The sequence below is a fragment of the Salarias fasciatus genome, chromosome 12, assembly GCF_902148845.1.
Source record: "Salarias fasciatus chromosome 12, fSalaFa1.1, whole genome shotgun sequence".
NCBI lineage: Eukaryota > Metazoa > Chordata > Actinopteri > Blenniiformes > Blenniidae > Salarias > Salarias fasciatus.
This window is the reverse complement of record NC_043756.1, coordinates 9,877,407-9,902,555: the sequence shown is the minus strand read 5'-3', so window position 1 is coordinate 9,902,555 and position 25,149 is coordinate 9,877,407. Positions and strand designations below refer to the sequence as shown.

Below are 25,149 nucleotides of genomic sequence, written 5' to 3'. Positions count from 1 at the left end.
AGACGGGCTGTACATTGATCTAAAGCATTCCCACATTCTTCAAGTTGCCAGACAACCGAAGCGGTGCAACAGGCATGCGAATCATCCCATGATTAAACAGGAGTGGTGCAAAGTGTCAAACTCCTAATATGAGTTTGGTTGACTTCTAACATCAAGGTTATTGACTTTCAATACATCTCCTGGCATCAGGCCGGAGCTAAAACCTTACTCGACCCGACTCCGCGTCAATAGGTAAAACAGAAAGAGGCCAGCAGAGTGGCTGGCCTTTGTGTCTTAGATGGTCTGGAGTCTGATAATTAAGGTCCTGTTGGGGCCCACCGGGCTTTCACTCCCATCTACCAAACACAATACTGGGATTAGGAGAGCTTTCAGTCACACGCAGACAACGCTAAATAACTCAGCTCCTCCTCTCTGTACATCGACGACTAGTACGAGAACAAGAGAGAATGAAGGAGGAGGAGGTGTTAAGAAGTTAATTAGAAATTTGGCATACTTGCTACACTTGTCTGTTAGTTAAAGAAGAGAGTTTTGTGTTTTTCAGCTGTCGTAGATGACAGATCAATCAAAAATGTCCTCATGTTGACAAGAACAAAGAAACCCAGACTCACCTGTGGCGTTGTAGAGAACGATGTAAAACGGCTCGTCGGTCTCGGGTATGCCGTCGTCCGCAACAGTCACAGAGATGTTCTTCATGAATTCCCCCACCTCGTACACCAGCAGGGTGTCATTACTCAGCGCGGCCAGGTCCTCCGGCGACGCGTCGCCGTAATCGACGCGATACATCACCGTGGCCACGAAGTCTGCGCGCCCCGCCCGGAGAACTGTCAGGTTGGCCGTTCCCCCTTCCTGAAGTCGAACGACGACAGGTTCTGATACGACAAACAGAAACAGAGACAGGAGAATGTGAGGAAAGACAGCTCACTGGTTGGAATTTTATTATACTGGCTGATGGAGCTGTGAAGTGCGGCCTTCACACAGAGGAACAACTTTACCAGCAAAGTAAATGGGGTCATCGTTTTTATTAATCTGTAAATTGGCATTTAATATGGTTCCCAGTCGCGCTCCTCCTGTGGCGTTTAACAAGGTGATGGTGAAGTTCTCTTCGTCTTCTGGAATCTTGAATTACAGGGATGAAAAAAAAAAATGAAGCGAAGGTATTTTCACAAAGAAGAGTAACTGATTCAATCTAATGTTTTACCTCATCAGGCACGGAGAAGAGAGTCAGGTTTTTCAAGTTCTCTCCCTCCCTGAAGGTGATGTTTCCCTGGACGGGGCTGACGTCTCCAGACAGAGCAGGCTGCAAAACCCACGACACCGACGCCTCCTGGAAGGCTCCTCTGTTTCTCACGATGGAATACACAGCTTAGAAAGGGAAACAAGCACGTTTCACGATTTGTGTCAAATTCAGCTCACCAAGTTGGTATAGAAACGACACTCATTATAAGACAATATAGATAAAAGATAAAAGTTTTAAAGTGCATTCCCCACTTCATTACTACACCATGCCCTCTAAAACACCCTCCAAACTCAGCTTCCACTTGCAGACTGGTGCTCAGTCATTCACTCCACTTAGATCCATTTTAATTGTGAAGGAGATCCTACTTGACAGAGAAAAGTACAGTGATGATCTGAAGAAGCGCCACTTCAAAGTACCCCGGTGCGCCGCGCTCCCTTTGCTCTCATTGATGGCAACGGTCAGTCCCGATCGGATGAACTCAATGACCCCGAAGGGGTCGTCGTTCCTCCGCACGGTGATGTTGACCTCTCGGTGGTTGCCTAGACGACTCGGTGGAGTGCTGTGGCTGCTGAGGATCACCGAGAAGGTCTCATCCAGCTGCACGTGCACACACACACACACAAAATATTTATTCCTGTATGATGACTGTAGCACTAAAAAGTCAACTGATGAATGAATAATAATCTTTTTTTCAGTAGTAACCATGTTATTACCTCAGGCACGCCGTCGGGCCTCGCCACCAGCGCCACCACCACCTCTCTCTCCCCCGGTTTGAACTCCAGGATGCCCGTGGCGCCGTAGAACTCGCTGTTGCCTGAAGGCATGACGGCGTATCGCACCAGCTGTTTGAGAAGTTGTCCCTGGGCTCTGACCACATGCAGTTCCACTGCCTCACCCTCCTACGTTTAAAAAGCACAAATGTCATAAGACCAGAGAGAGAGAGAGAGTTTCTTTTTTTATTTTCTTTTAAAATTTCCACTTGTAAAAACATCACCAAATTTAGCTTATGTCAGGTCAAAACGAGCAATATTTGGATCTAAAAATAAGGAAGCACTCGGGCAAATTGGAAATACAGCAAGCCTCCTTTTTCCAGCGCTAAATCAGTGGAGTCTTAAAAACTGACACAAGTAATAAAAATGTTCAGAAATGTTTTAAGTGCAGCTTTGACAAAGTTGATCCAAAACAAATTCAGCACAGTGATGGACATATTGTCGTCAAAATGCCAAAAACAGAATCTCTTAAATGTGTTGAAGCATCTGGAAATAACAGCGGATACTTGAGCTGGTTAAGTGCAGAAGTTCAACAATGATATGGAAAAATCCTTGTAGTTTTTTTTTTTTTTGTTCAGAAAATGAAATTTAAAATGAAACTCACATTAATAACCCATGGACCTCGGGATGACGGGGAAAACTCAAAGACTCCTCCAGGGTCGTCGTTCTCCACGATGACAACTTCTCTACTGGTGAAGCCGGCCTTCAGGATCTGATTCTCAACATTTGTCCTGACACACACACAGAAACAGACAAGCTCACAGTTTCTTGGAATTTTAATTTTGAAAATCGTTACAAATTTCTGCAACATGAGCAGTAATTCAAACTGTGGATAAACAGCTTGAGTTTTGCTTGGACTCCTTGATGCATTCCTCGTATTGTGTATTTGTAATTAATTGTGGGCTCCATATGCTAACTTCCTGCTGTGTAAACCACTTTTAATAACAATGTCACTCAACTGCGTGCCCACAGCTTTCCTGCTCCAAATAGAGGGGGTGTATGTGTGTGTGTGTATTCTGAGAAAATTGAAACCACGCAAGCGAAACATAATAGGTATCACAAAGAGATGACGGAATGAAACACTCCAAACAAGCCGTCACAGCCGAGGAGCCGCATGCTTACAAACACTGACGTCTTAAAGAGGGCACACAATCAACGCCGCATGAATCGGAGCAAAGAACACATAAAGAAGATTCTCTCTCCACCCCTGACAATGACTCTCTTTTGGATCCCCTACTTTCACACCGCCGCAGAGTCCCCCGCCCTGTCCCCGTCCCCCTCATCCCCACATTGACCAAAGACCCCAGAAATCCTGAAGTAGGCCCTTCTCGGGAAAAACAAAGGCCTGATTCACGCCACACAAAAGAGCCAGGTTCACTCTACTCTCCACTTACCCAAAATGCACTATAAAGCGTGCAGTCTCCACCCTGCAGGGGGGCAAAGGGAGGGGGGGAAAACCCACCGTTCTCATAAGAATATGGACGAACAGATGAACCCCCCCCCCCTTCAATATTATATGCATCTCAAGACAACTTGAGGAAAGTTGGGATGAGAGCTGATGTCTTTTCAATCAGCAAAATGAAAAAGTGTCGCGTTTATAAACTAACATTCGTCTGCGATCTTCCTACCTGTCCAGAGTGAGCAGCAAGGTCTCGTTGACTTCAGGGATATCGTCTGCCATTATCGTGAGGTTAATATAGGCATCACTCTGCCCCGACAGAAAGACCACAGAGCCATTTAGAGGCTCCAAATCATCAGAGGTTACATTTTCATGATTGGGTCCAGCTGGCTGGAGACTCCAAAACACCACAGCTTGACCGTCGGTCCCGTCCCGCCGTAGAGGGAGGCTCACCTGCGCCAAACCACAAGAGAATAAACACTTTGCACAAATATTGTGAGCGAGCAAGCATAATGAGCAGTAATTAAAAAATGTGCATCAATTTCTTCAACACAAATACTGAAATTTATACAAACAATCAGTCCAGGAAGTCTATTGTTTTAATGTAATGTTTTTTAAAAGAGGGATCATCGCTTACTGTGCTGGAATTGCTGTCCTCTGGTTCATAAACAACCACTGTGGTGTTACTTGTGAAACCAATTTCGCCGTTGGCGATGTCGGGGGTGACCGTCAACGTCAGGTTCAAAGGTCCCCCAAACCTCGGGCTGTTCGAAGGGATTAAGGGACTGATGTCCACAAGCGACAGTGAGTTCAACTAGACGAAAAAAACAGAAAATTATATCAGGTGATCAAAGAAACTCATTCGTTGGGATAAAATCACATTAATATCATAAATTATTTATCAACTTGTCTTTATTGATCTATACGTGCTTCATACCAGTGTGTCCTAAATAATTACGGTTATCCAGAAATTGCAAAAAGCCTGAGTGGTGCTGTTTTGCCAGTTTAAAGACTCGGTGATGTTAGTTTGGACAAATCCCACAGCGACATGCCAGACTGGAGTGCCAGCGTCAAACCATTCACACATTCAAATGAGCCACTTAAACTTTGGATTGCACTGATTTGGCTCCAAGGGCAAAAACAGCCTCAAGGAAAATTTTGTTAAATTACGTCTTTAGAAAGAAACAGTATCGCGAAAACACAAAATAAGCAACAACGTCACCAGTCGTGTTACCTGTATGAAGAAATGAGCTCCATTTTGCAGAAAGGCGTCCTTCCTGATGGGCAGAACCACGTGGACCTCCCGCTCCCGGGAAAACACCACATTAACAGACCTGCTAACATTCAGGACCTGGTCACGGGCCAGCGCTGGGTCTACTGGGCCCGCGGGAATGTAGAGGGCTGTGAGGGACATGTGCACGTCGCCCAGTGTGCCGCCGTCCCGCAGGAAGTTCAGCGACAGGAAGCGACTCTCTCGTTCACTCTGGATGCTCTGCTCTTTGTCTGAGTCGAAGCAAAACAGCCCGTAGACATCGTCACTGTCCTGGATGTAGAACACCATCTGCGAAGAGCGTGGAGGGGTTTCAGAATCAGCTAAGCATAAAGCGAGATGCAAAACGTTACATTTTGGTTGATGAAAGAGTCAAGAGTTGAGTAATTTTAGAGAAAATGATGATTTACCATCATCAACGTTAAACGATTAGCTGGATATCTATTTATTTGCGGATATTTTGTCTTACTGGAAGTGTACCATGGACAGGACAAAAAAAATGAGAGGTGAAGAACAGAGAGAGGAAAGAAAACGAGTGTGACTAAAAGCAGTAAAACAGAGCTCTGGGCTAACTTTAGAGATGCATCCTCTTTAATTAACTCCGTTAAGACTGCTGGAGTAGTTTCCATGAGCATTTAACTGCCCCTTATTCATTTCACGGGGCCTACACTCGTCTGATGCGTTGCCCAGCATGCTAACAATAGCTGATTTACAGCTCGGTGTCATGTGTATATCAGCGTGATGTATGATCTGCCTTAATCACAATTACCACCCATTAACCCACTCTCGTGTGTTGTTTGTTTATTCCTGATGGGATTTCTGCTGAGCCGACTTGTTCTGTGCAGATGGCGCACAGACCCTAAAGTCTGACAACTTGAGAGTGTGCTCTGGTGCGTGTTTGCATGTGACATCTTATGCCTCGAACATAAACAAGACTTAGATCTGCCCACTGCTTTCACACATAGCCAAGAGGCTTGGACAAAGATGGGAGCTATAAAAATCTGTCACCGCTTCACCCACGCTTAAAAAAAGGGAGAAAAAAAAAGAAAACACACAGAGACACCACACACAGAGTGTGCCTGCTGTTTCCGCTTTGTTTGGACTGAGCCACATTAAGGGAACACCCACGGAGCAGCGTTACGCGCCGAGGCGTTGACTCTTGCAGAATGTGCCAAGTTTGCCACTGTACCTTACAGTCGGTCTCGTGCAAACACACACATGTTGAACACATGCGACAACGCGCGGGACGCGTAACCAGATCAAGTGCGGCCTGTTCATCTCTTGATCTGAACGCAAAACGGCATTTTCCAAACTCACCTCCATGGGTTCGTCGACCTCTGCATTCCCGGTCACGGTATCGGGCAGCAGCCTGAGAACGAAGGCTTCTGCCTCCTCGGCTTGATCGTCGGTCACGATGTTGATTGGAATCACGGCCGTCACCTGACCGGCGGCGAACCTTACAGTTCCCGCCTCGGGACTCAGGTCGTCTGACACCGGCGAGCGATCACTGGAGTTTCTGCTGATGGACCAGTTGGCCGACACGGCACCGTAGCTGCCTCCATTCCGTATAATGAAGATGTCATCAAATCTGAAGGAAGAAGGCTACCAGTGTGATTCACGGTTCGTTTTACAATTACATATCAGTTGCTTTAACTTGAAATATGCACGACTAACCTCTGTGCTGCATCCTCGTTGATGCTGATCGGCTGGACGAGTGCGGTGCTGCTGATGGACAGGACGCCGTGGGGCTTGTCGTTGGGCTCGATGGTCACCAGCACGGCGTTGGGCGACACGAGCACGGCATCCCCCCTGACCGTCTCCTCCAGCAGCACCACGTGAAAGGACTCGGCGATTTCTGGCACGTCGTCGTCGCTGATGTTGAAGAGCAGGCTCGATTTGTAGACGAATGGAGGAAATGTGACTGTTCTGACTGGCTGCAGGTCTTGGAAATCCACAGCGGGCGTGGCGCTGCCGTGTCCATTGCCGCTCACTACCATGTAGTCCACAGACACCTAGAGACGGCAGAAAAGTAGACCATTTACTGAAAGTGAACGCAAATGCCTTTGCAAGTGTTAAAAAGTGAATTAAAAGAACCTCAGTTTCAAAGGAGCCAATGAGCGGCCCGTCCTCAGTCAGTCGACCCCGGGTCACGTTGAGGGCAATGACTGCCGCAGACTCCGTTACCGCCATGACAGAGTGAGAGAATCGCAGCGGGCTGTCGTTGCGCCGGATTCTCAGCTGGACGCTGCTGGCGTTGGGCTTGAGGAGAGCTCCACCTGCTACACCTGTCAGCCTCACAGAGAACACTTCATCATCCTCTGGGATCTGGTGCACAGGGAAAGACAAACACGTCCAGACACAGGTCAAAGGGCAAACCAGTGATGAGAAAAAAAGACCGGGGTATGGTTACATTAGTGGTTACAGGGTTAAACTGTGCACCTGGTCATCTCTGATCAGGATGTTGAAGTGTGCTATGGCGTGTCCCACAGGAATGGTGATGTTCCCTTTGCCTGGACTGAGATCCTCAAAAGCCGAGTTGGGACCGTCAGAGATCTAAAACAGGAAAAGTCAAAGTTTTTTTAAACATATTGTTTCGATGCTAAATAGAATAAGAAAGTCAACAAACCAAAATCAGCCCACTTTGTCTGAAGCATAAACGGCTCTCAGTTTTTCTTGGAATACCACGAGCACAGTGACTGAGACATGCTGGTTTTATGTGCTCTCACCTCAAAGTTCACCGTCACGCTCCCATATGTTCCTTTTTCTCTAATTAGGGTGAAAGGCACAGAGTGGTTCCTTCCTCTGGGCTCATCGACGACAACCTCGTCCGTCTGACACAAAGGAAGACCAAACGGAAAAGTTCAGTTTCATGAAATTCATCTTTTGTTAATTCTAATTATTAAAAAAAAAAAAAAAAAAATCAACAATCATATAGCAAAGACCGAAGTGAACTGCTACCATTTTTAAATCAATGTATTTTCATCAATACAATCATTCTGTGATCTGTTATAAATATCAGATGACAAACAAAACACATTTTGTGTTCATGATGAACACATTTTGGCCAAATATCCTCATAATGTCATAATAAAAAAAAAACAAGATGAGTCAAAGAATAGATCAAAATGAATTGGTTTGTTATATGAGCTTTCATTATCATCAGGACTGAAAAATTTAAATGCTTCCAAGACAGATGAATCATGATACATCACACAAGAATATTTCTCAATAACTCCCAAATATAAACTAAAACCCAAATGATCATTTGTACAAACAGAATGTGAATCCATTTAATCAACTGCATCAAATCAAAACAATTATTAAACTGCTAGTGATAAGCAAAAACTGCAGTAAATCATATAAGGAAATCTAAATCATGCAAACAGTGCATAAGCTGAATTTAATACACGAACATTGATGCAAATCTAGAACGTGTAGAAGTGCAAAAACTGGAGAAATTGACGGATGGATGCTTAAGGTGTGGTTAAATATTGGAATTTTTTTTTCAGAAACATAACAGATCTGGCATTTTAAATTAAATTTACCTCTTCCAGATGTGTCAGTTTGATTTTAGATTAAGGTCCACGTACAGTCCAGTTTGATCTCAAGTGTGCCAGACCAGTAAAATAGAATGATCAATCCGCGGGTCACATCGAACCTCTAACAGGCCAGTTCTGCCATGCGCTTGAAACCCCCGATTTAAGGGGTCAAGGGTTCAAACAGCTTTGATTGTCCTAAGAGAGAAGCCTTATCAACAAACAAGGGAAGACAAAATGCATGTGAGTTTCTTACTGAATTGAAGGCAATTATTCCAAAGGCATTGTCATTAGACAAGATGGTGATGGTCGCCTTGTTCGGCGTTCCCAGTGTAACGCCATTGGAGGAACTCTGGAATGTGAAGAGAGGTGAAATCGTTAGGCAAAACCAGGTCAGATATACAGTATTTACATTCACACCCCCGACAGTTAATCCTGACACTCGTGCTGATGGGAGACGCCGGGACGGCTGCCTCGTCCTGCCGTCTGCGGCTCGCTCCCGCGCTCCTGCCGAGCGGCCCTGGTGGGAGCGCACAAAGATAGGAAGTACTCGTTTCAGCCCGGCTGATTCTGCCAGGTTAGCTCTCAGCAGGAGAGCTCTCAGGACTTGCTTTGCGCTCTGTGATCCGGCACTAAGACCTGATAAAGTTAAAACCAGCAAGCTTACAACTACAGCGATTTCACAACGCTTACACTGAGTTTTTAACACATAGTAAAGTAGAAATAGCCCCAACCAAATGTTTGCGCAATGGCCTTGTTTTTCTCTGAGTTTTTTTTTCTTCTTACAAAAAGAGCTGTAATTTAGCGTAAGTGTCCAAAGTTTCCATTAGCGAGCTTTGTAATGTTTTCACAAGTATTTCACAGGCAAACTGAGCCGACATCCATCCACTGATCTCGGGCCATAAATGTATAGGTTTCTGCCAAAATGTCCAAAGTCGCTTTTCAACACACAAACATCGAGACATATGCTAACTGGCGAACGTGCAGGCATTCTGGAAAAGGAAAAAAAACCATACGAGTTTCAGCACGGTATGGTAAACACACACACAACTTTCTTCCCTTTGATAAAATGTTTTCCATTCGTCTCAGCCAAATGCAGTCTGAACTGAACTGAGACGGAAAATCGTCTGCAAGGCCACTGGATGTGCATGTTTGTACTTGTGAAGGTGTCTGCAAAAAAAAAAAAAAAGAAAATGACAAAGATGTATGTTGAGACGTACATTCATCCCTTTATTCAAACGGGCCTTTTTATTGCTGTGACAAAACGTCTCTTCTGACGGTGAACTCCTGCAGCAGGTCAACTCAGACTGAAAGCTCCCACAAAGCCGGGCCAGTGAATGAGCCAGGAAGCCGCTCACACACACGTTGACACGTGCACTTGCATGCATAGCCACATTGATCACAGGCAGTTATTAAGATACAACTTGAAAAAAACCCTAAAGCCCTGAATTTAAAGTCATTATCTTCCTCTGTGTTCTTCCATTATGTTCCAATACGGCGCTGACAGGCTGCACCTGCACCAAATCACTACGTTGTTTTCTAATGAAACAAATTCAACGTTTCTGTCAGAAATGACAGATGTGCCCGGATCCACCCTTTATTCCTCCCTTGTACTTGATCTATGACACCCTTTATAAAGCTCATTCATCCTCCAGACAGTCCTTCAGTAAGTCGATAGGCAAGCATTTGGTCGAAGCTTTGTCTCAGCTGTAGTGTAAACAGAAGGGCTAAGTGGGCCTCATCTGGTCTTTCACTCTGGCAGCGGGCTAAATTTGGGCCTCGGCTACTGGATTTTAACCAGATGTCGCAAAAATGCGGCGTCAAATTGAAGACGATGGGAAGAAAGTCACTCTCGCTGCTCGCAGTCGTTGCCGTTTGTGTAAGTGTACACAGCTGACAATCGGTGATTCACGGCGGCCTTTCTCGTGCGTCTTTCAAGCGACGGATGAGATGGGCAGAAAACAGGACCAGCACCCCCGGCTCATCAATCAAACCTGACAGCTAAAGGCTAAACGAAACCATGGAGATTGTCTCTAGGTGTAAGGCATCCTGAGCTGTGATAGCTGCTCCTTTGACAAGGATTTACTCTGCAAACAATAAAAAAAAAAATCATTTTGAAAATCTGAAATACCTTTAGAGGTCCAACAAAACACTTGGACCTCTGAAATTGTAACAGCATGCAAATTAAGGCAATACAAATAACAACAGCTCAAACAAAAGAAAAACATGCACCATCTCCTGTTAGTCCTCTAGTATCTCCAAAGTTTAATAATGCAGCAAAATGCTTAAACCTTTTACAGGGCACCCACTAAAATACATATAAATAGACTTTTTTTTTTTTTTACCCAAACTTGCTATCTTGCATTTCAAGTCTTTAAAAACAGAAGAAAGTAGAGTATCATCTGCAAATTATTATTGCCAAAGTGACTTAGAAACCACTAAAGTCACATATTTCACCAATCCTAATTAAAAATGGTCTTTAAATCCCTTCAAGGAATGTTGACACTTTCTATCTTTCTTTCCCCTGGAAAGCAGGTTATTGCATTTGGCAGTGGATCGGTTTATTCTTCTAAATCAGGGGAGGGGCAATCCTGGTCCTAGAGGGCACGTTCCTGGTCAGTTTCAATGTGTCCTCACTTGATAGTAACTATTGGCTTGTTCTCGGGCTTTCCGCAGAGCTTTTTGATGATGCATTCATTAAATTCAGGTGTGTTGAAGTAGGGGGACACTGAAAACCTTCCAGGACCAGGAATGAACACCCCTGATTTAAATAGAGCAAGCCTTCAGGCCCCGAGGTCGTTAGGGTGCACGGGATAATCACTTTATCCTAATATTTGATGAGGTTGTGGCTGTCAAAGAGGGTTACTCTTCACAAAAGTGTTTTTAGGTGGGGAACCTCAGAAACGCACACAATATTTAGCCCCACCCAAGCTTGCCGTGGAAAAGCCCCGCAGAGAGCACACATCAAAGACGGTGCAGCTCAGAGCCACCCAGGGCTGACTGTGTGTCGCCCCCACTCTCCATGGCTCAGGAGCCGGGGTGAGGGTTTAAGACGGTCACGGGCAGAATCAGAACAGAGAGACTTTGTGGAGAGAAGTTTGAAGCTGCAGAAAGCAGAGAAAGAAGGAGGGGGGAAAAAAAACTCTGCACAAACGTCAGTGCATCGTATAGCTACAGCTGACACACGGGAGCATGAAGCTGAAGACAAACACCAAGCAAGTACCTGCAGAGTGAGATTGAAGGTAAACGTCTCATCTGCTTCGGGCAAGTCATCGTCTCTCACAGCGATGAAGATGGTCTTACTGGACTCAGTGGACAGCAGAAAGGCGGCGGCAGTCACGGCTTCAAAGTCTCCCGTGTCGACTCCCTCCAGCTGACAGAAACAAAGCAATGTCAATTAGCTAGAATAACATTCTTGTTGATTTTTTTTTTAACCTCTCAGTGCTGCATGTTCACCAGTTCACCTTTCCAGACGCCCTCTGTGAGCAGCTGACACTGGTCCTCATGTCCAGGACATGCTGCCAAAACCATTTCCAATGTATTTACTACTGACACATGGAGGTCACAGGCAACCGACTGACGGTCCCTGTCCTCATGGTTGGTGGTCAGCCATGTCAATTTCAGTGTTATTTCTATATTACTGGTTTCACAGATGGTGGTGGGAGGATTTGAACAGGATGTAAACTGAAATCACTCCAAGTTTCTGTATAACTGCGTTTTTTTTTCAAGGTTAAAAAAAATAATAATAACCATTAATATTCATGCATGCATATTAAACATAGATATTTGAATCTTTTTTTTTTCTTTTTTTTTTTTAATTAAATGAGCTGCCACAGTTGGTCCTCAGGTACTTTGGGCACTGAGGATCATAGAAAGAAATCATAGCAGTCCTGACCAAAGATGCTTATTCCTGCTCTGCATCCTTCATGATGAGTCCTATAATTTCCACAGTGCAGGAAGTACAAACTGAATGTGATGATAAAAAAAGACAAGAACAGTAAAATGAGAAATATTTATTCATATTTCAAAACATGAATGAAATCACACATTCATCCTGAATCCATGAGCATTTTCCACAGTGTTTCAGTTGAATAAACTGCTGAGAGTCTCTCCTGTGCCTTTTGGCATCGTTCTGGCATGAGCAGCACATTCAGCAGGGCAGCGAGCATGAGATGAAATGACTGAGTGTGGGGTTTCTGTGTGAAAACCCAATATTCTCTCATGATTAAAACTAAAATACACAAAGCTCTTGAATTTTATCGGAAAACCACATCATTCGGCATTAAGGCAAAGCCGTCGCAGGTCTCACCAGAACGAGCGCCGTCACATTGACCGGGTCCCCCACCCTCTCGATGACCAGGCGGACCACGGCGGTGCTACTCTCATTGACGACGAAGTCAGTCTGGCCCAGGAACCGCAGCGTGGCCGTCTCCGACGCAGTGCCAGGGAAGGACGCAGCCAGAATCCACCCGGCGAGCAGGAGGACAGAGAGCATCCCTGCAAAAACCCAAAAGACCATAGTTCATTTCTGACAGACACACTATTTCTGACGCGTTCCACTAAACAGAAACCTGATCACGAAGCCGCTGCACATTAAACCTAACATGACGTGCAGGCAGTACAGAGTGGCCACATTTTTTACAGCGTGCATCCTTCTGGTGGTCAGCGTGGTCTAAATGATTCATAACATTATTCCATGTTGCCTTCATACTGTCATCACATTTAATGCCATCCCTTGCACTTTTTTCTGGACCAACACTCTCTTCTCGATAAGCGATCCTTCCAGTTCCTCTGCTACCAAAGATATTTCTCATTTCTAATTCAGTCTCCACTGTGAAACCCTTCATCCACCTTCCTCCTGCCTCCTCTTATCCAGCTTCCTCCTGCCTCCTCCGCCTCCCCTCTCCTGTCATCTCCCGCCTGGCTCGCTCACCCTGAATAATCCCAAAGCAGGATGGAGCCACCGAGACAGTTGTCATGGTTAACACAACAAAACAACACAGCATGACAAGCGAGGTGGAGCCAGCCCAAAGCCAAAAAGTGGCCGGCCGCACCGTCCCGTCTTTCCCTTCCCCGGTGCCTTTTAGCCATCCCATTCATAAGCTGCAGCACGCAGCCTTTCCAGCAGTGAGAACACGTTAGGTCTTTTAGAAAATATTTGCTCTTAATTACAAGGTTGAAGCAGAACATCAGCAGCTCTGGTGAATGAAGTCATGCTGTTTGGGTATGTTTCTTTTTTTTTTTCTCATGCGTAGAAATCATTTAGGAAAGTTGGACATTCAAAATATCCTTTTTTTTTGTTCCATTACTGCTTTAACAGTTAGAGGCATTCTCAGTAATGGTAGGTGCTTTAAAAAAAACACCATCCATTAATTTGTCAGGGTTGAGAGATGCTATCAGAATCATTTGATGCAGATGAGAGAAATATGACAAAGACGGCACTGACGAGAGGAGCAAGTTTGTTTGGTATACCTGGTGTCAGCGGAACGTTGTGAGTGAACGTAGAGTGTTACGTGCCAGCAGACGACAGATTTCTGGAAAACCCATCAAAAAAGGATTTAGCGCTGCGAGCTAGCAGGGCGGGGACGCAAAGGGCGCGGCTAAAGGGGGAACAGAGGTGAGGGTGTAGCAGGACAAAGAGGGGCCCTGGCTGAATAAATCCGTTTTTTTTTTTTTTCCCCTGCTGCCTCTCCTGGGGCTGGGAACCTCCTGAATGTCTGACTGAGAATGCTTGAGGGAAAAACTACGAAGCTTCACTCTTGCGTCACCTTAACAAAACTAACCTAATAATCTACTCAGACCTGAAGGTCTGTGCAGCTTCACAGAAATAAACACCTGTTAAAGTAGAACTTCTAACTGAGTTACACTGGATGGGTAAAAACACCAGAGGTCTATTCCTGCCATGGCACTCTACCTAATAAGACACATGCTTTTTTTTTTCTTCTTTTGATGAAAATCACTGTGGCATACTGAAATAACATATTGGATGTAATCTTAGTCTTCCTGTTGAAGTTTCCATAAAAACACAGAACAACACAGCGGCAGACGCAGCTCAGCCCGACTCCTCTATTCCATTTATTAGTAAAAACTTTGGTGAGATCCGAAAAACTTCAAGTCTGCAGTCTCCGAAATGCGCCCACAAGAAACAGCTCGTATGACTGTGGTTAGTAACTGCCATGTACGCTTAAAGATCGCCCACCCATGTTAACATGAACCACGTCCCATTGGAGATTACAGCCACCGGGGCCGCAGCTCCGGCCGGCTCTGACCTTGGGCTTTGTGTTGTATTAAGAAGCCAGAGTTCCCAGAGAAAAAAACACAGGGAGAACATGGAAACTTCACACAAAAAGTCAGCCAGCTTACACATTTAATTTTGTTGCACCGAGTCACACGTCTGCTCTGAAGATTTAGTTTTTTGCTTTTAGTTGTCTGATTTCTTTCAGTTTCGTTTGAATTATCTTGATTTTTCAATATATGTGATTGAGCCACGTGAAAAACTAAGACAATTGCGAAGCCATGGCTTTTCCGTTCCAATCAAAATGGATTTTACGGTCATCAAAAAGCAGGATGTGAAGTCAATGACCTACTGCACTGCACCAAGTTCATGTAGTTCTTTGCATATTTTATCTGATAATAGAGTCTGAAATCTTTTAACTCAGCAAAAAAAAAAAAAAAAAAAGGAATGCTAAACCCACAAGCACAAATTACAGACACTGGATAAACAAAATGAAAAGCAAAACAGCTGTATTGAATGCAACAAGCACAGTAGACTCATTTTCTTTGAAAAATCTTGAATCCATGAGAAATTGCAGCCACAAGGGGCCGCAGGTGTCCGAGAAGCTGTTCAGTGTTTGCACTGAATGCAGAGCTGATATCTGACTTCTGCTGAGAAGTGACAACAATCCTTCAAAGTTGGATTCAGTTTGTGGAATTCGTCTTTAAAATGGTTTCGCTCAGCCTTGTATTTCCAGTCTACCAAATCACTTCAACCCTCTTTCAGATAGACGATAGCAGCCATCCCTCCGTCTAAACTCCTAGCAACCATATGCCGAAACTAAAGTGAGGGTATTTTTGAATCCATGGACCAAAGTCTCTTGATACGAAGCAGATGCTGTGAGGATGGCACAGGTCTGCTTCGGACGCGGTGGGCAGGCTTTGTACTGGCATCAGAGCTTGTGCCAACAGCGACCCCAGGGGTCACCGGGCTCAGCGGACCCTGTCAGTCACAGCCAAAAGGCAGCATGGCGCGCCTGGCGCAGACCTCTGACATTGATAAGGCTGGGAGTCAGAGTTCATGTAGAGAGGTGCAGAAAACGCTGTCGCCCATGTAACGTACGTTTTCTTTTTACACACATGGATGCATTTGCCGGCCCGTTCACGGTTGGCATACGCATCGAGAATGCAGTCTGAAAAGTTCAGACGGCTGAGTGACGGCCTAGGACTGCACAGAGAAAATACACTGTCCATCAGTGGGTCAAAGGAGCAAAAGATGAGTGGCTGGGTTGAACACTGAGGGACTTGGCTGTCTAACAGACCACAAACACAAACAACACCGCAAATAATGAGATTTATCATTCTGAAAATGTCCACAAAGAAAAAAGATTCTATATTATATACTTTGATGAGTGAGCGTATCGCAAAAGAATTCATTCAGAATCTCTTACTCATCTTCTCTCTGTCAGTGATGCTTTCACCCCATTTGTTGTACAAACTCTTCTGTTAACTGAGTCTGTATCTCGTCACCTCACGGCTCTCTTGGCAGCCTCAGACACCAAGAGTCCTGCGACGCCTCAAAGTGACAATATCAGTGTTGGTCTGTGGTGGTTTGACCCTGTCACCTGTCAGTCCCTCTCCACACAGCATGCCGGTGGAAAAAAGCTCCTCCTCGTCTCTCCTTTACAGACACTCACACATACTCATGCACTCACACACGTGCACACACACACATAATGGATATCCTTGTCAGAGGTGGTGAAGCGGTGTCGGGTTGCGGGGCTGCTCCTGGGGTCAGAGCTTCCCGCGGGCACCGATAGGGTTTCTCCTGACGGCAGCCTCTGTGTCGTAATCTTGACCATCAATTATTTACTGTAGGCCTCAGGCTTTACAGTCAGATGACGGCAGTAAGTGTGACACTGCAAGATTCACGGTAATGAACGTGCATTGTGATCACTGCACACTGTCATGGAATCAGATTATCAATATGCATCATCTGCAATGCTTCACATCGACTGAATTACATTCACCTCTGTCTTTTCAAATCCAGCCAAATACATTCCTGTCGCTGCCGCAAGGAGCTTCTCGAGACAAAACACCACCTTCTGCAACCATAATCAAGGACTGTGCCTCCCCCCACTAGTTATTTCACTAGAAATACTCAGTATTGCAAGTTTCCTGCTTTGAAAGTAGGAAAGCAATACCCTCACTTCCTTTCTGGTCGAGGGTGTGTGGGGTAACAGTCTGTAGAGTTTTAATCAAGGGCTTTCCCATGTGGCGTCCCTACCCTGAGGCTTCCCTGGTCCTGAGACGCCCATGATGAAGAGTATGCGGTTATAACTGGCAGTTAGACAAAAGCCTATACGTACACACACACACACACAGAACCCCTGTTGTATGACACTGGGAGGCCTGCTCTGGGATCTAATTCATCAATCTTACAGCTCTGGTTGGTGATCTGGAGTCAGTCTGGCCACAAGAAGAAAATGATCTGTCATTAACATCAACTAATAAAACATCGCTCCTGGAATGTCTGCGCTGCAAACTCACATCCAGCCATGCAAACAGAGAGCACAACTGAGACCGGCAGAGACAAACAGATGAGTAAACAACAGCATATACAGAGACAGATGGTGTGGTTGACTGAAAGGGACAGAGAAGGAGGCGGTGATAAAGGGTCCTCACGTGCATTAGTCTTTTTTCTTTCCATCAAAAGACAACTCTGAGGGTTCCGTTGGTATTAGTCCACCTAACGCTATGTTTGGCCCAGACCCACGGAGCCTGCCCAGCCCTGTTTATTGGGCTGGTCTGACTCGCACTCCGCACTAAGCGATGCCACCGGCCCTGTGTGTGTCAGCCGCTACCTCAGAAACCACCCACCGTCCGTTCTCAACCCAGCGTGGCTGCGGCTGCCATTCCCGGTCAACTCACAAGCCCATAATTGCACTCCGCATGTAGTTTCTGCTCCCGGGTATTTTTAGATCAGTGAATGTTCTCGCCATACACAGAAGTTGGGGAGAAGAAATTAAAAAACCTAATAAGTGAGTAGGTCTAAAACATACATCATTAAATCCGACAAGAACGTCGCATTACTCACCAGGCTTATTTTGGAGAGCGCGAGACAGAAAACAGAATTCTATTTATTTTGAAGGCAAAAACAGAAAACTTGCCATTAGTTCCATGAAAAGGGGGGGAGGAAAGAATTTTGTGAAATGAGGATGGCGGTGTCTGATTTGCAACCAAATTATGCCATTCCACATAGGGGGACCAAGAAAACATTTGAATGAATACCTCTCTAGAGAACAAAAATGCATGAGGTCAGCCCTCCAGCTATTGTCAGACGATACTTTTGAAACCAGGCATTTCTCCTTGAGGGGCAAGAGACTGCCAATCAAGTGTGCATTTTACTGTGAAAAAAGAAACAGAGAGAGGGAGAGTTTTCCTGAGGTATTGTCCACACGGCCGTGGTCGGCTGCTCTTAACTCGGGCCAGCAGCATCTCGCATCCCCAACTAAAAACAAGACTTTTTTTTTTTTTTTCCTTCTTCTTAGGAAACAGCGGGCAGGAAGGGACAGAGAAAAAGGAAAGAGGTTCCAATTGAGTAGGAACCAGTGCGTGAGCAATTTAAAGTGTTTTCCAGTCCGAGAACTGGTTGACTGATTAGCCTGTATGACACACAGTGATGTAGGCAGACAGAAAAACACTTTCAGGGGATTAAACAAGGTTGCGCTCTCCATAGCTTCACAGACCAGAGGGCCAAATTAGAAAGGGTATTACTTCATTGCATGTAACTGGTTGGGCCTGGATGAAATGCTAATTGCATTTCAAAAGAGTTCACAAAACAGAGAGGCAGCCCAAAATGGGGGTGTATTTTCATCAGAGAAAAAGCAGGACTTTACGATTCACTGACCAGCACACAATTTTAAGAAGCAGGCCTTTGTTCGCTCATGCTCCTTCTTGTGTTTTGTGTGCATTTCTAACATTGCCACAGTCCTCTATTCTTTTGTTTCTCCCACTTTTTGGCATGCTGGCCTCCTCTCCAGCAGAATCCAAACCATCCTATTCAGACTGCCTTCCTTTCTTTCAGCTCTACTCTATCACGTCTAAACAAGGACACGCACAGCACACACATCCACGGTACAGTAGGTGTAACAGCTCCTTTCTCCGGCTTGTCCAGCACCCAAAGAAATAGCGGCCAGATGGTCGCATTGAGGACGAAACAAATGCCTGAGCAAGTATTGTCAATAATTCCACACAAATTTAAAGGAAAGACTCACTGCTTGTTGCTTCTGATCAAAAAGGTGTCGACATGATTTATGTGAATGAGTAAGTCCCGTCACAAAAATAAACTAATAAAATTACATGCGAATAATTCTGTCCTGCGAAGCTGCACAGAAAAATATGAGCAAGTTGTTCTTTTGTGTTACCACATAACCCACATTGTCTTCAGATGTTCTAGTGAAAAAGCAATTATCCATAAAGACAGGCACATAAAAAATGGGCTGAATTCATCCTTTTACAACAGTAAACACCCCTCGCTACATCTCAACCATGGAAGCAGCCATGCAGAGCTACTTTAGGAATTCCTCTGCAATGACCAACAACATAGCAGTGAGCGAAACAGAGAAGGACGAAAAAGAGCAGCTGGCAGAGGGATGAGCGAGCACACAAATCATACAGTTGAACACAATCCCTGATTTTGTTGGAATAAGGCTTATCGTTTGGAAACAGATTAAGTAGTATTCTTTAGTCATGTTGAATTTGATAGGATTGCTTTGATGGATTTTTGGTAAGATGCCAAACTACATGGTACAAAACATGTTAGTAGCTTTTAAATCCATCCATCCAGTTCCTTCCAGAGTTGACAACACAGGGCTGTGCTCCACCTGGCTCCATGTTGGGTAAAACTCAAGGGGAAGAACAGGGACACGTATAGAATTATGATGGAGCTTGCTTGTTTAAAGGATCGGATCAATAGAGAAGAGCTAAGGATGTGTTCATTTATCAAATAAGGCTGTGAAACCAAGGGATAACATGTCCTTGAACGGTAAGTGAAAAAAAAAAAAGAAAACAGAATAGAAGCTTTCAACACTCTTCCAGTCTTAATTTAATTTGTGTTGCGTCTAGCTGGACTAATGTGAAGCAGAGGACACAGCCTCCGTGGATTTTCATCTCTTTCCCCCTCCTATGTTTGGACATTTGATCAAAGGGCGTTGCAATGTGAGCATCCGGCACTGGTTTTCCATGCAGTTAGCAAGTTAAAATAAAAGGTAAGTGCTTTAGTCAGCCTTTCTTCAGATCTACGTTTCACGGAACATAAATCTCACGACAAAATCTAAGAAAGTGGAGGCATGCTCAACTCTTTTTTCAGTGGAGTAACTGATTATTGCTTTATGTGGTCATGGGTTCCCCTCAGAACAGCAGGTAGAAAGGCTTTGTTTTTGCTCTGCCGCAGAATACTGACTTCTCCAAGATCGCATGAGGTAGAAGATCAAGATTATTACTGACAGGAGACGTATGGCAAGTGGACAGCTGGCTGCTTAATGTTTTCACTCCAGAGAACAATAAATAGCAATAAATGTGTGTATATTAACATAAAATCTGTACGTTTGTGTGCGTGTGTGACTACAGGAGTTGACAGCAGGGTCAAGGCTGAGGCCGCACTCGGATCCTCTCACTGGGAACAGTGTGCGGTTGGTCAGGCCTACTATGGAGACCACAGGATTTTTGGCCGTTGCTGACAGCCCACGACTTTCCTGCCTCGCTGCTCCAAGGGCAACAACTACTAAAACATGATACTGTCTGATGTCCACGGCATGAGCTGACGACTTCTTTTTTTTTTTAAATTGAAGTCTAAATTTCCCAGAGATCTTTCTAAAGCATTTCATTTTATGACTTCTACCTGTTGATTCACTAAATATAAAAACAGCTTCAGAGTTTACAGACCTTGGCAATGCACCTCAAATGATCTGAGTTCTGATTAACAACAAGATGGCGTGAATAAATTAGTGTATTTCCTATATTACTATCAATAGGGAGCCTACAGTTCGTTAATTAGAGGATAACTGAGGCAACATGAGTTGAGCTGAAATGGCAGCACATTCAAAATTTGATTGTCATTTTTTGATTGGAGAGAAAAAAAAGTGAATAGCATCAAACACTGAAAGACATGACCTTGAACTGATGCATGTTTCAGAATGATTATCTCTCAATCACACAAAATGAATCCTACATCTAAAGAAATCATTTGTTCTGTATGCACAAAGCAGAAATGAATGAATGAATTCAAACGAGGTCAAAAACGCATAACTACGGCCATGTGTTCAATGCCGGCTCTGCTGGCTTTTCTTTCCCTTTTTTAATAAACATTTTCATCATTCAACACATTTAAAGAATGTCCAAGGACAAGGGGAAGGTTTCATTACCTCAAAGCACGGTGCAATAATGTATGGCTAATAACTTGATTTGGTGTTTCAGATTTGATCACATTCAGTGACCCCAGCCAGATGCCTGCATAAAACCAAGGTTTTAAGGTATACAGCTGGAAGACCTCGCCCCAGTGCGATATAAATTGTTCTTCTGCAAGAAGAAAACAGTCATTTGAGAAAGAAGTGGGAAAGTCGGTGCTTTCTGAAGGTGTAGAAATGAAAACCAGACCATAACTAATATGAGCTGTATGGTAGGTAGCTCTGCTGGTTTTCACTTCCCACATCATAAAAACTGCAAATGTAGAGCAGAGGAAAAGACAAGTGTAAGCGTGTCTATTGTGTTGAGCGGACTCGTAATGAAATGTGCTGTATAAACAGCCAGTGCTTTTCTTGGTTCTGAGTTTTAGCCATGTGAAGAAAACAGGCACGGAAAGACAGAAATCTGGTGTGATTTTGTTTTATAATTTGTAAGTAATCTGAAACTGCTGTGGATTACAAAACCTCTGCACATAGAGCCGCCATTCAAAAGCCCTCTTCCAATCCACAAAGGTCCCTCACTCAGCAGATAGAGACAAGCGCTACAACTCTTGCCCCCCGTGATCAGACTAGTGGGATGGCCTGTTGCGAGGTGATGAAGTGTATGTCGAGCCGTGCCTTCATGCACCATGCCCCTCAAACGCCACACACGGAGAAATCAAGCCCTCTCATCCCCGCCGAGCATCAATCTCGTCCTGTCCGCACCGTGCGGGACTTGAGCACCTTTCATCAATGAACAGTCTGTGTTTATGGCACTGCCCCCCCTTTTGTACCGTGCAACCATTAGGGGGGGTGAGACAGAAGGGAAAAGAGGCAGGCAGTAAAACAGTTTCCGCCCAGTGAATCACATTCAGCCCCTCACACAGGCGAATGGAGGCTGACCCCTGCCAGGCGATGACATAAACACTGACAAACAAAGAGCCAGCGCTTCCAGCAAGTGGGGATCTCACATGATCCAAATCTGCAAATAAAATCAATTTGCTTCGACATGATTATTTAGACTGAGGTATCAGAGAATAAAGGAGTGAATGTCTCACTATTCTGCAAGTTTTATTGATTCTTTGCAAACAATGAAGGAAGAAACTGATTCAATAAATCCCATCCTTCCTCCATGAAGACACATTTCAGAAAGAGTTAACAGTAAATGATGTGGCCGAGGAAGAGCAGGTGTAAATGCTGAATGGATAAAGAAGAAGCTCCCACCCTTCCTCCCCAGTGAGAAAAGGATTTAACTCTGCTGAGGCACCACTGAGGAGGCAACAAAAGAGATTTGGAGGAGACGCACAAAGATGACATCATGTCAAATCAATTACAGATAAGGAGGACATATTCAATTATTCAAGCACTGAAGAAAAAAAAAAAAGAAAACACCCCACCCCGTCAACTGGTCTAAATTATGGAGCCTGGACATCTGCGTGAAATACTCACAGCAACAATGAGGCTTCAGGCGCCACTCGTTTATTTAACAGTAGCAACACATGTGCGCAACTCAAAGTGTGCCAAGATTACTTATGGCCCGAGTACGCCTATAGATTAGTCAGCGGAGTCTTTACGAGAGGGTCCCCGGGCTCACCATGTGTGGCAGTTGTTGTTTTATTTCAGTGGGAGAGAGAGAGAGAGAAAACCCACACAAAGCGCAGTAATCACACTGGAGATCCTGGATGTAACCATGGAAGCGTTTGTCTCCGTCCTCAATGGGCTACTCGGCCATTCATTTACTGATTGCGCTGAATCAATATTTAGGCTTTTCAATTTTATTAGCTGCTCCAAGGGGTATTTTTGGCACGGCGCAAAAGGAAATTAGCGGTGGCCAACCACTTTTAATCGTTTTCTTATAGTCTTGCACAATGCGTCTGCTTGAGCTGTCTGGCATAATTGATGAGGAGGATCGCGACTCATTTGTTTTCTTTATCCTCTCAACTATTAATCCACTGCCGGCAATAGCGGATGGAGTGACCGATCATTTCATGAAAAAATGAATCCAAGACGTCCACACTGTGCTACATTGCCAGCTTTATACCACAAAGCCAGATCAGATCATCCTCAGGTCTCTCTGCGAAAATTAATCCTGCAAAGTTTTGCTGATCGTGACACATCCTCACTCCTTAGCTCATAAATAGAGCAACATGAAGGGAAATGTGAGAAAACAGACGTGACAATAAATCAGGTGAACTTACCTGACACCTTGCTCGGCCCTTCAGTCCACGATGAATCTCTATAATGTCTTTATTGTTGAGGAGAACATCAGTAAGCGCTCCGGGGGTCTTCACTCCTCAAACTGCAGCCAATACCGCCATGTTGTTCAATTAAAAACTAAACAAAAAGCCCTCATTGATCCGGTATTCCCGCTGCAGCTCGGAGTTCCCGGTGAACAACATGGGAAGAAGCGCGTCTGTCACCTAACGGGACTGGAAGGAGCGGAGGGAGCGCGGTTCTCCCGCAGGTCCGCTGAAGAGCCCGCTCTGCCCTACGCTCCGCTGCGGGCTCCCGCTGCCATGTGACAGGTGCTGGTCCCGGTCCTGGTCCTGGTCCCGGTCCCGGTAAGTCCCAGCACGGCTCACTGTCCTCACAGGAAGGGCAGTTTGTGGCGCCTCAGAGACTCAAGCTCGTCTCTCCCCGATCGCTGACTAATGAGACAAGATGTTTTAATCCCATTTGTGTCCCACGGTGTGGTGGAGGACAGCGCCACCCTGCGGGCCGAGCAGGCCAGCAGCCAGCCTGCGTGTGTCCTGATAACAAATGAAAACCAGAACTGTGCAACAGATTATGGTGGCAATGATGTTTAGTATTACGTAGTACTAAATGGATACATATTTGTTTTTTTTAAATGCAACATCTATCTAACATTTAGAACTATTGTGATAAAGCCATAAAGATCTTAAATGTCACAAGAAACAGAAGTGTCTGAATTAGGTTACATTCACAGATAATCAGGTGCTTCGTTTCTCAAAATTTGTTCAAATACTACAACGCAGCGCCTTCAGAAAATTGTGTGCAATTATGCTGAGAAGAACTGATGCTGCTTTGAAGGCCAAGGAGGGTCCTATTACATTGAAATGATAAATAATATAAAGATAAACTAGAAACATGCCTTTTAGAAAGAACTCCTGCACTTTTTTTCAACACATACAAGTCTAAACCTTTTACAAAGTACTGTATGTGACAAGCAGTTGTGTTATCAATGTTGTGAAATGATTGCTCACCAGATCAGTCCATCTGCTAGGGTCTAAGACAAAGGCGGAGCATGGGTCTCAGTACAGAGAGGGCGGAGCATTCTCGACGGGCCCTTATGATAGTAATTTTACCATTCAAACAATACCTCATCCTACCATCAAACAACACACTAATGCTCACTTTTATTGAGCCAAGCAAACCTATATGCCTCAGAAAGCAGAATAAAGTCACAAACCAGCTCACAAACTTGTTCTGAAGAACAAATACGCATACGCACGCACACACACACACATACACACACAACTGCAGCCTGACAGGTGTCACTCAGAGCGTTCGCTGTCCATGGTGCTGAAAGCTCAGACGAAAAGTCACGGGCTAAATCTGTACCATCTTTGATACAGCTTAAATATAAAATGAACACAGCTGGTCTAGAATTACAAAATATATTCAGATAGATATAGGCACAGCTATCTATATCTTTTGGAATTCACGTATATTAAAAAAAATGACTCTGCAGTCTCTTGTAGTTGAAAGCAACACAAGGCACATTCAAACAACCAGGTGTTTAAGACCACAGCATTCTGATAAAGATAATATTTTTGAAGGTTTCACTGACTCACCAATGGCTCCGATGTTAGGTTTTGGGTAGTACCGCTAGCAGCTAGCATAGCATACTGTTTCTTCCCTCCAAAGAGTTCAGATCAAGTGCAAAAGAGAAAACTTGTTGATACCGCTCAGCCAATCAGCGCTGGCTTACAGCTCTGATGCATTCATGGACAGTCGTAATGTAAGAATTGGCGAATTGGAGCCCACAATCATATGCGTATATCTTCTGGCACACACTGCACATGTTATAATAATTTATTTACGAGTAAATGTGAACACATCACATGAAACGGGGCCCTATGACCTTGTGGGCCCTGGGGTGACCGCCTCCTTGCCCCCACTCTGGCTCCGCTACAGGTCAAAGAAATACTGTTCAAATCAAATGGCAAGGAAATCTGTATGGTTATTAATGCAGATAACGTTTCCCTATAATGACTGATTCAGAATTTTAGATAACTCTAGCGTTTTTAGCTGAACTGA

The 25,149-nt window shown here is 44.7% G+C and overlaps 1 protein-coding gene across 1 annotated transcript in view; it reads right to left on the bottom strand.

The window, feature by feature from the left end:
• The window catches only part of adgrv1 (adhesion G protein-coupled receptor V1), a 96,207-nt gene extending 72,869 nt beyond the window's left edge, over positions 1-23,338 (bottom strand). Inside the window, exons 1-18 of the mRNA XM_030104338.1 lie at positions 23,067-23,338; positions 12,522-12,709; positions 11,436-11,585; positions 8,469-8,564; positions 7,403-7,507; positions 7,116-7,229; positions 6,771-7,001; positions 6,351-6,688; positions 5,994-6,264; positions 4,641-4,967; positions 4,044-4,220; positions 3,636-3,859; positions 2,612-2,738; positions 1,951-2,136; positions 1,654-1,834; positions 1,199-1,362; positions 993-1,116; positions 609-869 (exon numbers count right to left, since the gene is read on the bottom strand). Coding sequence (XP_029960198.1) covers positions 609-869; positions 993-1,116; positions 1,199-1,362; positions 1,654-1,834; positions 1,951-2,136; positions 2,612-2,738; positions 3,636-3,859; positions 4,044-4,220; positions 4,641-4,967; positions 5,994-6,264; positions 6,351-6,688; positions 6,771-7,001; positions 7,116-7,229; positions 7,403-7,507; positions 8,469-8,564; positions 11,436-11,585; positions 12,522-12,707 — 3,262 coding nt within the window. The 5' untranslated portion in view covers positions 12,708-12,709; positions 23,067-23,338. The remainder of the gene's footprint in view (positions 1-608; positions 870-992; positions 1,117-1,198; positions 1,363-1,653; positions 1,835-1,950; positions 2,137-2,611; positions 2,739-3,635; positions 3,860-4,043; positions 4,221-4,640; positions 4,968-5,993; positions 6,265-6,350; positions 6,689-6,770; positions 7,002-7,115; positions 7,230-7,402; positions 7,508-8,468; positions 8,565-11,435; positions 11,586-12,521; positions 12,710-23,066) is intronic.
• Positions 23,339-25,149: the final 1,811 nt, after the last annotated feature.